The sequence below is a fragment of the Juglans regia genome, chromosome 1, assembly GCF_001411555.2.
Source record: "Juglans regia cultivar Chandler chromosome 1, Walnut 2.0, whole genome shotgun sequence".
NCBI lineage: Eukaryota > Viridiplantae > Streptophyta > Magnoliopsida > Fagales > Juglandaceae > Juglans > Juglans regia.
The window spans coordinates 8,670,699-8,686,118 of record NC_049901.1 but is presented as its reverse complement, the minus strand read 5'-3'; the positions used below and the strand labels follow the sequence as shown (position 1 = coordinate 8,686,118).

At 35.6% G+C, this 15,420-nt stretch overlaps 2 protein-coding genes across 2 annotated transcripts; one reads left to right on the top strand and one right to left on the bottom strand.

Annotated features, from left to right (window-relative positions):
* Nucleotides 1-6,297: 6,297 nt before the first annotated feature.
* LOC108998513 (transcription factor bHLH36-like) lies at nucleotides 6,298-7,829 on the top strand. The gene is made up of 3 exons (XM_018975074.2): nucleotides 6,298-6,735; nucleotides 7,063-7,398; nucleotides 7,519-7,829. The coding sequence occupies exons 1-3, from the start codon at nucleotides 6,430-6,432 to the stop codon at nucleotides 7,603-7,605; spliced, it is 729 nt and encodes a 242-aa protein (XP_018830619.1). The 5' UTR covers nucleotides 6,298-6,429; the 3' UTR covers nucleotides 7,606-7,829.
* A 3,896-nt stretch (nucleotides 7,830-11,725) lies between these two features.
* On the bottom strand, nucleotides 11,726-14,661 carry LOC108998650 (receptor-like serine/threonine-protein kinase At4g25390). Its single transcript, XM_018975276.2, has one exon. It carries the CDS (start codon nucleotides 14,492-14,494, stop codon nucleotides 12,497-12,499), a length of 1,998 nt encoding a protein of 665 aa, XP_018830821.2. The 5' UTR covers nucleotides 14,495-14,661; the 3' UTR covers nucleotides 11,726-12,496.
* Between the last annotated feature and the right edge of the window lie 759 nt (nucleotides 14,662-15,420).

Below are 15,420 nucleotides of genomic sequence, written 5' to 3'. Positions count from 1 at the left end.
ATATATATTATAAAGAGCCGATAGCCCTACACATAGTAGCTTCGTCCTAAATTTATTAAAAAGTCATCACCTATAACAGAGAAATACCCTGATTAAAACTTATATACTTTAGGGTTATAATATTCATCATAAGACCAAAACCCAAGTATCCAAAAACCTAACCAACTTATTACAAACCAATCAACAAAACATCAACAACCAGCCAATAATATAAAACTATAGACCAACCAATGTTCGATGTTTTGGTTTTATAAGCTTATAAAACCAAAACATCGAACATTTCTTGTGCTGTGATCCACCGCATCCTAAATTTTTTAAAATTAAATGTGCTCTTCCTTTTGTTGCCGGCACCAAAGATGTGAGATTTCAAATACATGCAGATATTTGAGTTAATTTTATTCAATAAAAAAAACTATCGGATATATATGTCTGTTAGAATTAATGAATGAGTTGAATTTATTTGTTCACTTTAATGTTTTTTTTTTTTTTTTACGTGACAGTATACATAATGACTTTTCCTAACTAACATAAATCAATCTTAGATTTTTCACTAAAAAACAAATTTCTAGAGCATACGTAGTCAATGGAGACAGAAGAACATAATCATAACGAAGAAAATAAGCACAATGCTATTATATTGCTAGAATGGCTCACGTGGCCTCAATTATGTCATATTTTCAATGATTTTCTGTAAACAGGGTAAATGCTAAATGCCCACGAGGCCTCAAGTGGCCCTCAACTTCAATGACATGAGCAAGCTGAGTTTTCTTTTCTTTTATTTTTTCAATAAAAGTGACGCGAGCTGTCAGTCGTAGACTCTGTAACTATTGAAGGTATTTGTCCTGATCTTGGCTTCTGCATATAATATATATATATATATATATATATATATATATTAGAGTGAGTGACAGCACGTTTTTTTAGTGATTAATATCTATAAAATATAAAAATAATATATATTTTTTAAATAAAATTAATTAGTCAATAATTTAATATATAATAATAAAAAAATAAATTTTAACAAACATCATAATTATAATAAAATATTACAATAATATGAGTAATATGAAAATTAAAAAATTTTAGATATTCTAACAATATTTTTCTTAACAAAATATATGAATTATAAAATTTAACTACACTATTCAATGACTCATAAAGTACTAAAAAAATTATTTTATCTAAATAATTTTAGTTAATTAAGAATATTATGAGATTTAAATTATATTAAAAATTCTAATTATTTATATGATTTTATTCTCTTAAAAATATTTAACAAAATTCTATTTTTTATTTAATGATAAAAGATTAGTATTTTATAAATTAAAATTGAATTTATATTTTAATTATCTATTTTAAATTTGTTTTAACATTTACTGTTGAATCAATTCTAAAGATTTAAGATGAAATATTAAGATTTAAAGTCTCAAATCTTAATTTTTTTAATTACTGTTCATTAATGTTGGTTTTTAATATAAACAGTGATTAGTAAACAGTAATCACTGTTTATTACTGACTTTTAAGTGAACAGTAATTATATATATATATATATGGATTTAACAAAATAATGGCATTATGCCAATATAAAATTAAACTGTCGCAGTCAATGTGAATGCCAGTATTCCACCATTATCTCTGGGATGCATTCGGTGTAATTAGTACCGTTGATGTGTTCCATTTTTTAAGCATGCTAGCTCTACAATATTAATTAAGTAAGATTAAATATAATAAGTTTGTCCCAATTGATCATTCCATGTGTCAAATTAAGTTGGAGCCAATTGATTAGCTATTTTTATACTACTTATTTGACAGTCTCATGTGATGTCAGTACTATTGGAGATTGTGGCCATGATGAAATACACTACAATTTATTAATCTGGAATGGTAGATGGAGAGATTGATTGCCTCTTCTTTCATCTTCAATAAAGGTTAAGACAGAGACTCACATCTTAATTAGGTAGAGAAAAAACTGATAAAAGTAGCGGTAAGATCAGTAGCGTACGTACGGCTCGTGTGCACTGGCCACATGATCATCAATATCGAGTCACCGACGATGGTGCGTGGCCCGCATTTGCTGTTATTGTGCTGAGTTTTCCATGGAATGGTGGATTTTTTGTATAAAGGGTAGTGGGGCGGCACAAGATCATTGCTTTTGATGGGTGGATATGAACACGGAATCGATCATCTTCTGCACTAGCTAGCTAGCTAGTACGTACTAAATTAGGGGAAGATAAGAGGGATGAAGAAGGAAAGGTTAAAAAACGAAAAGAAAAGGCTGGATTGGATAGTGTATTGGGCATGCATGAGGCTCATGACCAATAATATTTTGATCATCAGCTGAAATTAAAAGTCATGTGATATAATAAGATTAAAGTTTGCGCTCGTGATCTTTATATATATAATATAGTCTTCAAAAGCAATTAAAGCTGGTTGTTAGAACTACTGTTTTGGGGTCTCGACCTGTTCGGAAAGCAACGTATTAACTGTTAACGTTATAGACTTCATAACTATAATATTCGAGGTTTTAATTAGTCTTCTAAAGCAAAGTTGTTAGAGTATGGGGTAATTTCTTGATCTCTATGTTCTAAAAGCAAATTAATGCCTCTGATGATCGTAAGCTTCTTGTGAGATATTCCGATAAAATAAGATATGATCATCATTTTTTATCAAAAATAATTGATCTCATATAAGTATTCTTTTTGTAATATTATTTATATATATATATATAATATATTTGTGTGTGTATGTTTTGAAGGAGATAATTAACTTGAACGGTTGAACCCACGTACAATATATATCATAATTAATACGACACTAAGAACATTTGTGATAATGGAAGAATGCGCCTCTACCTCTAATTAATTAGTCTTTATATATATGAAAAATTCTATATATCATATTACTATCTTATTTTTATCTCATTAAATATAACATGGTATATTTATTATTATTAAATAATTATTTATTATATATATTTTTATTATCTAATGATGATAAATATATTACATACCACTTAATATGATTAAAATATAATTAAAATATAGTATATAGCATTACTCAAAAGGTGACCGACAATCGAGACTACCGTTTAAGATTTTTAAAAAAAGTTTTGTTATTATTATTATTATTATTATTGTTATTATATTTAAGGCCGCTTGGGCCGGGCCATTAGAGAAAACGAGAAATGAAGCTCCCATGCAAGTAAGTCGGTAAAAATGAAGAAAGCCATATACATGTCTAGCTAATTGAGTACCAATTCAAACCCGGGATCAATTGGATTCAATTAAAAGAAAATTAGCCTAGCTACTCGAAATATGGAAGTGTCGGAGAGAAACTATAAAGTACTAGCATAAAAGATTGTCAAAGTTTTATCTAGAATAAACTCCACCCATAGCAGAAAAGTTGGCAAAAAGTGTAAATAAGATTAAAGAGTGTAAAAAATCTTAACAAAAGAAAATGAGTAACACTAGGGCTACTGCTGGGAGCTTTCGTTAGTGTATTTTATGTATTTTTTTATTGATTCTTTTTTAACATATATTTTTTAACACTTTTAAATTTATTTAAAAAATATTCACAATATCATTAAAAAATATTTTCTTAATAACGAAATAAAAAAAAAATCCCAGCAACATCCCAAAGGGAAGACTAGTATTGTTCAAAAGAAAATATACCCAAAATGTCAAAAAGCAAATTAGTAAGAAGAGGAGTCAAAATGTTAATAAAAAATTCACTGCAATGCAATTAAAACGGTTTACTCAAATTAAAAAAACCTCTTGAAAATATATAATCAATATAAAAATCTGATTAGTAATTTTGCATTTCAAAATGAAGAGCGGTTTTAAAATAAAATTTCGTTGTTTATATTTAAATGTATTCTATTATTTTTAAAACCAAACATCTCATCCTAATTATATATTGAGAGGCGCTAGGAGCCGGACTGGTGCCTTTCAGTATTTTACACCCACCACTGATAAAAAGACACGTAGGGATTCTAACAAAACTAACAATACAATTACATGTAGGGAATCTTCATAAATTTGTCTCCTCCCCCAACCTGATCTCTGTTCTCCTCTCCTCTCTCTCTCTCTCTCCTTCCCCCACCCCTCGTCAAGTAGCCTCAAGCTTCATTTCTCCCTCTGTTCTCTCTCTCTCTCTCTCTCTCTCACTAAAATACTCTCTCACACACTAAAATTTGAGTCTCTGCTAGTATCAAGAGCTCAAGATTTGTTGTGTTGGAACATATATTTCTTGGTATTGAACGTAAAAGCATGACAACCGAAAATGGCTCCACCTCAGCTCCACAAAAGAGCACAATTGAAAGTGGTCTCAACTTAATACCACGCAAAGTTCCTCCGCACCTTCACTCGGCAAAATCTTCTAAAACAATTATGTAATTCTGTTGTGAAATTATTCTTTGTATTGAGGAATTGCAATTTTATTGTAACCGACTAACATCTAGGCTAGAAATGCCTGTGCACACAATCTGCTCCATACAATGCCTGAGCACCACTGGGTATTTTTTCCCTTTAAATAGCACACTGTATATACAATATTTGGTAAGGAAAATGAAATATATGAAATCCTTCAATCTTTCAGAACCAGACAGATTTTTATTTGACAAAACCAAGCTTGTTATTAGCTTTCCCATATTTCCTAATTCTTCTGGAATGCCTCCCTTGAGCTTATTCATTGAGAAGTCGAGAGTTTTTAGATTGCCCAACTGAGCTAGATACTTTTGAATTGGACCCTAAAGCTTGTTCCCCATGAGATTCATGTGGTCGAGTTGGCCCAGTTCACCAAGTTTGCTCGATATCTCACCCGAGAGACTATTGTTGGCCAGGTTAAGAATTTGAAGATTCTTGAGATGACCCAAATCATTTGGAATTGACCCATTGAGACTGTTGAGAGTAGCAGTAAAGATTGTGAGGAGCAGTTACCCAGCTCGGCAGGGATCGGACCCTCGAGTTGGTTTTGTTGGAGAATCAGATTCTCAACTCGATTGAGTTGTCCTAGTTCTAGGTGTATTGGACTCGAGAGGATCATGAAGCCAACCCAAGAGTGACTAAATTGATAAGTTTGCCAAATGAGGAGGGAATCGGGAGTTGGGATGGGGCTAGTGAGCTAGTTACAGAAAAGAAGCAAAAATTATAAGATGGAAATGTCAGAGAGATTAGGTGGAATGGCACCCGAGAGATGGTTAGAGGAAAGATCCAGTTGTGGTTGGAAATGGGTTTCGGAAGACGGGAGAAGAGAGAACAGAGAAAGGGAAAGGAAGAGAAGAGGGAAAAGTCAAACCCATCATAATTCTTATAAGTCTCTTACGTGTCCAAATTTGATTGAAATGTGTTAAAAAAAAAAAAAAAAAACACCCGACCGGTTTGGAGATTTTCTCTTATATATTAATGCTAGCGTGCATGCATCAGGTCGTCCCAAATATGTATATGTTAGCGGCAGCCAGCACCACCGACCAGCCACTCGCGTGTTCATTATTAGAGCTGCCACTAGTACGAGTTTTATGGTATTGTGGTCTGTACTAATCAAATTAGTGGGGTGAAACCGCAAGGGAAAGAAATAGGAAGCAGCTAAGACGCGACTGCCCTCTCCACATTATAATAGTACACATTACCAACTCATGCACTAGTCACAAGATACGACCTCATCTAATGCTATCTTCTTGGAGATCTTCCTTTGATACTGTTGGTGCTGTCCCTGCCTTTTTTTTCTTCTTTTTTTTCCCTCCCTTTGCCGACCCTACGGGTCTCCTTCTTGCAATGTGAGAGGGAGAACATGTTTTGGGAATTATTAACTAGATGGGGGAATAAGATCGTTATAAGATAAAATAAAGAAATTGATTCAATTCTATTATTTGACAAGAAAAGAAAAATGGTGTTATTCCAGGCCGATGTTTGATTGTATTAAAAGCTGTCAGCCAGCTAGCTGGTTATCGCGCGCCAAAGCAAACGGATACTGTATTGATCTTAATGATCTTAAAAGTAATTTGGAGATCATGTCGAGTTAGCATTTATCATTATATATAAAAGATAGCTAAATTGTTATGAGATGTTTGATATAGGATATGTATGTTGATATATATATATATATATATGGATGTAAATCATTAATAGAAGGTTTGTGAGTCGTACGTTCTGCTTATAAGTCATGTGGCTACACATTTTTCTCCTCTATTAATATATACACATTTTTCTGCACAATAGGGCCACTAAAAGCTTTCAAGGTGTGGACGGTGAGGTCACTCCTTATCTCACCATTTATGCCTAGAGACTAGAAGGAATCTTTGGCATCCTAGTCCTGTCAAAAGCATCCATCGGCTGGCTGCTTCTTTACCCTTAATTCCAAGATAAACTGGGAGAACTTTGAGAGCGTAAATAGCTCTCTCTCTCTCTCTCTCTCTCTCTCTCTCTGGGTACAATGTTTCCTTTACACCAAAGCAATGAGCTGGTCTTCCAAATTTGCTCTCACCCCCACCAACAGCACAAAATCCCTGATCAAGATCTGATCGTGGGTCATGCTTCACTGGATTGCAGTAGTTTTAACACCACCATGATAAAGGGCCAGCGGCGGAAATTATGCGATAGCTTGGATCACAACTACGGCAATTTTAATGAGAAGAAGAAACAGAAGATGAGGCATAGGGACGTCGAGAGGCAAAGAAGGCAAGAAATGACTACGCTTTTCGCGTCTCTTAGATCCTCACTCCCACTTGAATTTATCAAGGTGAAGAATTAATCAGTATTTTCTTGTTCTTTGTCTTTGTACTAATTTCTTGTAATCCCCTACTCCCTAGCTCTTGAATCCATCAAGGTTAAGAATCGAACCAGTATTTCGTTTTCCTCTTCTATGCACGCATTTGTACTACTTTTGTAAAAGTTCATGGATGGGTAGAATTTTGTCCAGAAATTAAAGCATGACCGTTACATCTTCTTCCTCCTAAATTCCTGGAAAAAACTCCCTCTCTCTCTTTCAAAGCACCCTCTAACTTCACTGCTATAAATATATTCTTCATGATTATGACCTCAAGGTATACACTCCATGACGTTCCAGGGAAAGCGTTCCAAATCGGATCACATAAATGAGGCTGGGAATTATATCAAGCACTTGCAGAAGAAGATCAAAGAACTGAGTACTGTAAGAGATAATCTAAAAAAGCATTCCAATACAACCGACCATGGGAGTGGAAGCTCAAATAGTTCTCCACCCAGTTTTGTGAAGGTCAACCCATGTCGCGATGGAGTGGAAATCTTAATCACCAGCAGCTTCGAAGAGGAACGGATGCCCCTTTCAAGAGTTTTAGAAGTTCTTATTGAAGGAGGACTTACTGTTGTAAACTGTGTTTCCACCAAAGTGAATGAAAGGTTTCTCCACACCATCCAGTCTGAGGTACTTCGAATCAACATCTCATTGATTTGTCAGATTTAGGGTTAGGGTTTTTTGTATGCTTTGAAAGATTTCACAGTGCAAGAAATTTTCTGTCACATACTAACTAATTTTACTTAACAGGTCAGCGATTCAACAGAACCTGATCTATCGGAGCTGCAAAAGAAACTAACTGAAGCGATTCCGTCATTGAGATGTACATCCCCATAAAATCGAATTCATTGGAGACTCCGGTGTGGTACTGATCTACTGCCTCTGGTTTTTTTTTTTTTTTTTATAAATCTGGGCACTGAACTTGGCCGGTTTGTATGACGTCTTGTGAATATCTGACCTCTTACGTACCCTCACATGATATAGTTTGATTGATTATGTTCTTGCATTACTCTGGTTTGCAAAATGACTCTGCATGCCCAGCCATATTTTCAAAGCTTGGATCGTTTTCAACTAATTCACTGCAGCATAATGTTCTTGCTATCCCTTGTAACATGGTTTGAGTTTGCTGTGATAGTTCATCTTGTGATGATCACCTCATCGTTGTACAGTTTAATTAAAAACATACACGATTTGATCAGACTTGACACTTGAGTGGTAGAGTTGATCGGGGGATTATCTTCATGTTTAAATTAATTAGATAAGAAAAATATTTTCAAGAAGAAGGTTCCCCCTATCTAGCTGATTTTGTGTTCCCTCGTAATTCTTCACCTGATCTTAATCTTCAGTCTCAAATTGAATGGAACATGATCACGTAAATTATATAAAATTTGACTAAGCACAATATATATATATATATATATATATAATATCTGCAGTAGTATGTATCCCTTGTAATTGAAATGAGTGTGACTTTGTCCTTACTATGGGTAGTACTACTTGAGCATAATCATGATCTTGCATAATCGTTTTAGTCCTTATAATATGATCAGTTGGTAATTCAAAAAAAAAAAATCTAAAATCGGTTGAGTACCAACTCCATATTTGTGTATCTATATAACAACTATTCTAAATAAATTATATTCTAGATATAGAACTCTGGTTTTTTTTTTTTTTTTTTTTTTGTACTTGGATCTTCTTTAGTTGAAACTATATATATATATATGTTTCCTTGCTTCTTCTACCAAACTTATGTTAGCTTCATTCATAATTAGTTTGTTTTAAATAATGGTAGCATATCTCATAACAATCTACTAACATGATTAGTTTAATATGTTGGAATATTAGGTCTTGATTCATTTGATTTTATTCAATATATTAAAGAATATAATATAACTTAGTTTTATATATCGTCCTATATATAAGTAAGTTTTTAATATATTAAAAGCTTACTTATAACTAGAAAGTCCCTCCAAAGTCCATCTTTTCCATTATTTTCTTTTCCAGTACTATGAAAAGTTATGCTTATAAATTTGTTGTTTTTTTATAATTTTGAGAAAATAAGAATTTTATCCTAACATGTATGCATTTTGAAATCATGTACATCCTAAGTTATCAAAATTAATACACTGCAACGATCTTTTAATTGAGTATTATCACCAAATTGTAAATAACTCCATTGTCCATTTCTAGACATGCATTAAGATCATTAATGAGCATATAAAAATAGATGATATATGTAACACAATATTAACAGATAACGAGGTAGATCATCAGTAACTAGTAATTTGGTAATTACAATTTGCACTGTGTTCATTTTAACAGTTTTTGTGATATAAATATATATGTACAATGAAAATCGCAAGTTATAAATTAAATGGTGGAAAGTGTCTGATTTTGCCCAATAAAAGTTTTTGAAAAAGTTGATTATGTAGAGGGTAATTATTGTTGTTGTAAATTAGTTAAATCCAGTTGACTTCCAATGCATTTTACTTTTATCTGCTTTTCTTAATTAAACTTTTGTTATCTCACATAACCTACGATCGCGCGATATATATATATAAAAAATATATATATATATATATTCATCCAAATTCTCTAAATGCAAGAACCACATGCATGCATGCTGCATGCTGGACGATATTAATATATTTCTTAGATTTTTAGAATGGAAATTGATTATTAATAATAATAATAACAGACATGTATGCATTAATAAAATTAATGATATAATGTGGCCTGAGGTCCCATCATGTTGTTTTGAACTCCCCAAGGAATTAAATATATATATTTATGTTAATATATGCTCTTGAGTGTTGTGACATATATATGAAATACAACCTAGCCAGGAGTACTGCATGCCAAAGTACTACGTATATATAGCCATTTCAATTAATATTCTTCGATTCTCAGAGCTAAAAAGCCTCCAGCATGCATATATATATATATATATAGAATCGATCTGATCTTTGATCCACAACATGCATGCATGCAGTTTTTCCAGTACCTTGATCACTTAAAACAAATTAAACACAATGATCCCTTCCATGACTCGAGTACTCCACTATCTCCCGGCCAGCTTCAAACGACATATATAGTTTCAAACCTTCGGTTGTCGCCGGCCATTTTATCTATAGTACTTTTCTTTTTAAGCATTGCAATTACTGTAATGAGACTTTTAATTATTTGGGACATCCCATAATATTGGATCTCCTTCTCTTATACTTCTGACTATATTTTAATGTAATTCTGAGAATTAAAACAATACATATATGAAGGACAAGGGTGTGAAAAGAAAAAAACCCAAAAGACAAGAGGAGCTGTTTTATCGGAATTATATATCATGACATCATGTACGTGTTAGTGTGCGCTGCATGCATATGCATCTATTGGATCAATTTTGCATTGGATCGATGCTTGACACTGCAGCTAACCATGATGTCTTCCGGAAATGAAGACAATTTACAGCTTCCAATATTAAATAGGAACGTATTTTATCGTTAACTTTTCTGGGCCAAGCCCAATTGACAAAAACAAATAAGAAAAAGGATGGCAGCTAGCAGCTCCGGCCCATTCAACTACCCACTAAATTCAAAAGCCTAAATATCCAGCCCTATTAAAGTTGGGTGATTTATTATTTTGTACCATATAGTACCCTCTTTCTTTTTAATAATTTATTTTTTTATCCTTAATTTCAAAAGAAAAATTGTTTATCCTTTGAATCGGGCGTGGTCCATGGTTCATGACATGACCATGTTGCTTTTTCTCTCTTTATTTGGAATAATGCATAAACTGATTTTAACTGTGCAAGTCTCTAACTTTTGTTGGAATCAATGGAGTCTTCATTTATCACTTTTGTAGTCCGAAGAAATTGCAAGGAAAAATAGTACTCTAGAGTCGGTCGTTAAAACCTTCCCATCCTCCTCATCCTCATTTCAAATCCATTTTTAATCTTCTATTTTTCCTTGGGGGTCCGACCACACACCTAAAACTTTTTATGACTTTGAAAAGTATGGGGTCTATATAGAGCTTAATACGAATCATGTACAGCGGGATTCAGTGAGTAGAAAAACACACGACGGGAGAGGGAGAGGGAGAGGGAGAGGGAGTGGAAAGATGCTTCATAATCCCTCTTCAGGCGCAGAAAACATGATGTGAGCTCCATTAATTTAGCTGGTGGTTTAAGGAGGACATTTATGGAACCAAATAAAACCAATTTTATCATATCACCTCATGCGTGTTCTTTTAGAGAGACCACAGATTTTCAAGGAAAGTAAAGCCCCACCAGACAACCTTAAAAGAGCAATTTCCTCTGCCCCTGATTTTACAAGCAATATATACAGAGACTTGAGACCATACAAAGCCTCAAATTTTCAAGGACCATAATTAACCAAAAGCATAGCCGATAGCTAATACATCTTTCAAATTGCAATAATATTACAGCTTCTGTTTGTACTCAAGATAAACAATATTCCCATCTCAAAAGGTTACATAATTGGGTGTGAAACTATTTTGCACGAGGGACTTAGCTGCTAAATGAAAGAGGAATCCACACCTATGAATCCACAACCCAGCCTGTTTTGTTCACACAATTCCATCTCCATGACAGAAAGCATAGGAATAACTCTCTGCACTTCCATTAATGTTATCTTTTTCATCTCAATGGTTAGTGATTTAAATGGAGAATCCTTTTTTGTTCTCTGTAAAAGCTACAAGGACCTAAAACTATTTCACCAAGTCTCAACCACGATTGGTGTTAATCATAGACATTCTAAATTTCCATACTAATGACTCCAAGCATGTCTCAAAGTTTGGGAATTATAATTTCTATCAATAAAACCTACTGACTCCATAAAAAAGAGATGATCTCATGCCTTCTCCTTTATGACAGGAAGCAGCAGAACATTGAAATAGGACGCCAGCAAGCACCAAACCTAGATTATAAGTCGCAATATAGTAATGCCAGTACTTTAACAGTTTCTCTCAACTCTTTCATGGATTTATGGTTTACAGAATTTGACTAACTATTACTTCAATGTCAACTGATCCTTAACCAATACTTTTTTTATAAGTTGCAGAAACAAACACCGAAACCAAAACACATTCTCAATTAATTTCACCCTGTTAGCAAGCACCACGATCATCCACATGGGATGGTTAAATCCTTATATCTACATAGCCAAAAAAAAAAAAAACTATTGAAAGATCTTAACATCATTCCCTTTCGAACAAGGAATAAAGTTACATTGGCGAAAAGCTCCCCCAACTCCCAAAAGTAGGGAACAGTACAGGACAACTACCCAGGTCATAATTTCTCGAATGATGTTTTTTTCTCTCTTTTGGATGAGAAAAGACATCAAAATCAAGTAAGGATGAAAGGTATGATAGATTCAAAGGGCTCTAATGAATATTTACAAAGATGGACTCGTGGCCAAAGCACGGGCCATTGTATTCATAAAAAGCTAATCCAGTTACTCGTGGCATTCCGGAAACCCTGTGTAAAGAGGAAGGCGAGCGGGGTCGGTGTATTGATTTGCTTGTGAACTATGGCATACAGAAAGTTGAGATAAGTTTTGGGTTGGTAGGGCCCTACCCGTATAAAAACCGAGGGCAAATAAAATCCATTTCAATCTTTTCACTCCTCTCATCCACAGGCACAAAGAATGATGAACCAACCATCTATAGCAGTATACAACTGTTAATGAAAACCCGTACCGAACATTTAAAAAGCTCACCGTATTGTCTTATGTGACTTGTAAGGAAAGCGGGATGGTGTTGAGGGGGATAATTCAACCGGCAGTTGGGGCCGTTCTGACTGGCCAGTCAGCATCCCGACAACCTCTTTCATGGAAGGCCGGCGAGCAGGCCTCTTCTGCAAACAAAGCAACGCAACCGTGATGCAAAGGAGAGCTTCTTCTCGATCCAAAAACTGAACTGACTTATCAACCAAATCAAGAAGCTTTCCGGCGCGGGCAAGTTGACGCGCCCAAGACAAGAGATTGGCGCGTTGGAACTCCGAAATGGGCGTATTCATCAGCTGAAGTGGGCGGCGCCCAGAAATCAGAACGAGCAATACGACACCATAGCTATATACATCACACTTCTCCGAGATATCCTCACCCAAGCCATACTCAGGGGCAACGTAACAAACAGTTCCCCTCATACTAGGAGTACTACTAATACCACCACTCTTGGCAATTTCCCCACTAAACGAATAATCGTGACTATTGCGGCGAGCTCTCCGTAACTCTCCGCTCAGTCCAGCCAACCACCTATCCATACTACCCCGACTGTTCTGACTCCGGCTTCTCCCTCTCTTCTTTCTCTCAGCATGCAAACTCTCGTCCCTCGGCCACCAATCATCACCATTGTCATCGCTACTCACCCCCATTTGCTTCTTTTTCTTCTTGCTGCTGCTGCTGTTCTTCTTCTTCTTCCTAGCTAAATCTTCGCAATACTCTTCCTTCCACCACTCCCTCGCCGGCCTCCGCTTTGAATTTTTCGCGTTCTTCTCCTCATCCATTGACACCCACCAGTCCAATCGCCTCCGATTCTTCTTCTTCTTCTCCGACTTCGCTATTGCTCCACTACCAGAAGAAGCACCAATCCAATCGCTCGTCGGCCTCTCTTTATTTATCTCCGTCCCAATCCACTCCATCACATAGTCGTTCTTAATCTCCACCTCACCGTTCTCCTGCTTCCACCACCACTCTCTGCCCGAAGCACTCTTCATCCCTTTACCGATCCTCTTTCCACCAATATCAACCAACTCTTTACCACCTTCAACACTACGTTTATCGAAATTCCCCTCAGAAACACTCGGTGATACCGGCGCCACAACCGTCTCCGGAAGTAAAGTCTCCGGTGATGGCGACGGTGACTGAACCAAACCTCCGTTTAAATCCTCAAAATTAGTAATCACGCTCTCGGTCTCCTCAACCACTGATCCGCAATCCTCCACTCCACCTCCACCATGTCCCTTCTTCACCTCTAATCCACGACCATCGTCTACGTCCATCGCAATCTGATTCTCTGATTTCAATCGGGTAAGTCCGAAATCCCCAATCTTGGCGGAAAAATGCTGGTCCAGCAGAATATTACTAGGCTTAATATCGCCATGAATCACGGGCGGATCCAAACCGTGTAGATCCTCTAGCCCTCTGGCTATATCAAGAGCGACAGAGAGCCGCCTCTTCCAATCCATAAGCTCGGGGGGCCGTTTAGCGCGAAGAAGCGCGTCCTGGAGATTGCCGTTCTGCATGAGTTCGTAGACGAGGAGCATACGGCGTCGTTTGCGGTCGGAAGAGAAGCCGAGGACGGGGACGACGTGAGGGGAGTGGAGCTTGGATGCAAAGAAGAGCTCGTTGTGGAACTCGCGCTCGCCCTGGAGGGAGCCAGAATCCATGACCTTGACGGCGACGGGGACGGGAGGCCTGCCATGAAGGGAGCCGGAGAAGACGGGGCCAAAACCGCCCTGGCCGAGGTGGTGGGAGAAGGAGTTGGTAGCACGGCGGAGGGCGGAGTAGGAGAAGCGATGGGGGAGGGGACGGGAGTCGGAGGGGGCGGTGGCGGTGGTGCGCTTGCGGGAGATGATCTTGCGAAAGAGGAAGACAAGGATAGAGAGGAAGGAGAAGGCGGCGATAAGGGATTGGGTCGCTGAGGGAATGGGCGGAGATGGCGATTGGGAGGTTGAAAGAGGAGGAGGAGAAGCGATTTGGCGACTTGGCATGGCGGCGAAGACTTCTTCTCAAATGGGATTACTGTATAGAGTGACGACGTAACGTCTCATGATCGAGATTCGAGAGTGTGTGTGTGTGTTCTGAAGTCTCAGATGACACCTCTTCCTTCCTCCCGAATAATTGTTTCATCCTCTTTCATCTCAGTATCATACTCTGTATTGATGTGAATCTTCTTCTATTAATAATAAAATAAAATAAATATTAAATAAATCAAATGAATTGTCGCAGAAGAAGAGGAATAAATGTCTTGAACTTCTAAAATTATAAACTATTCAATTTTTATTCACTTGAATTCTCATATTATTTTATCAATGCATATATCATGTATACAATGTTGAATATGAAATGTAAGTGTTAGATCTAAATATGAATTTTATAAAAGTAAACTAACTAACTTACTCACAAAATTATTATACAAACTGATATATCCCTTCAAAAAATATCATTTTGTTATACGATTCATATGTAGACATATATAATAAATATGCATGTTTTGGTCTATCTATGTTTTATCTATAAACTCTTACATTTGACCCAACGTATCAATGGTAAATTTATATGCAAACTTATTTATTGATACATCACACGCATTACTTATTTAAAACCTTGTCAAATCAGCCTATGTAAAAAATATTGTTACTTTGCGTTTCTTATAAATATAATAAATTAAAATTAACAATACTATATTAGTAGCATGCTACACGTCACACTTTTAAATAGTATAATTTTGAATAATTTTTGTTACAATTATTTTTTAATGTTGTTTTTTATGTAATTGTGACTTGTTTAAAATTTATAACTAAGCAATTACTTTATTCCATAGAAAAACATTAATGAACGAGTTTTATAAATTGGTACTAAGTAATAAACAAATAAAATATTTAAAACACAATATACAATTCTATATTTTAAAATA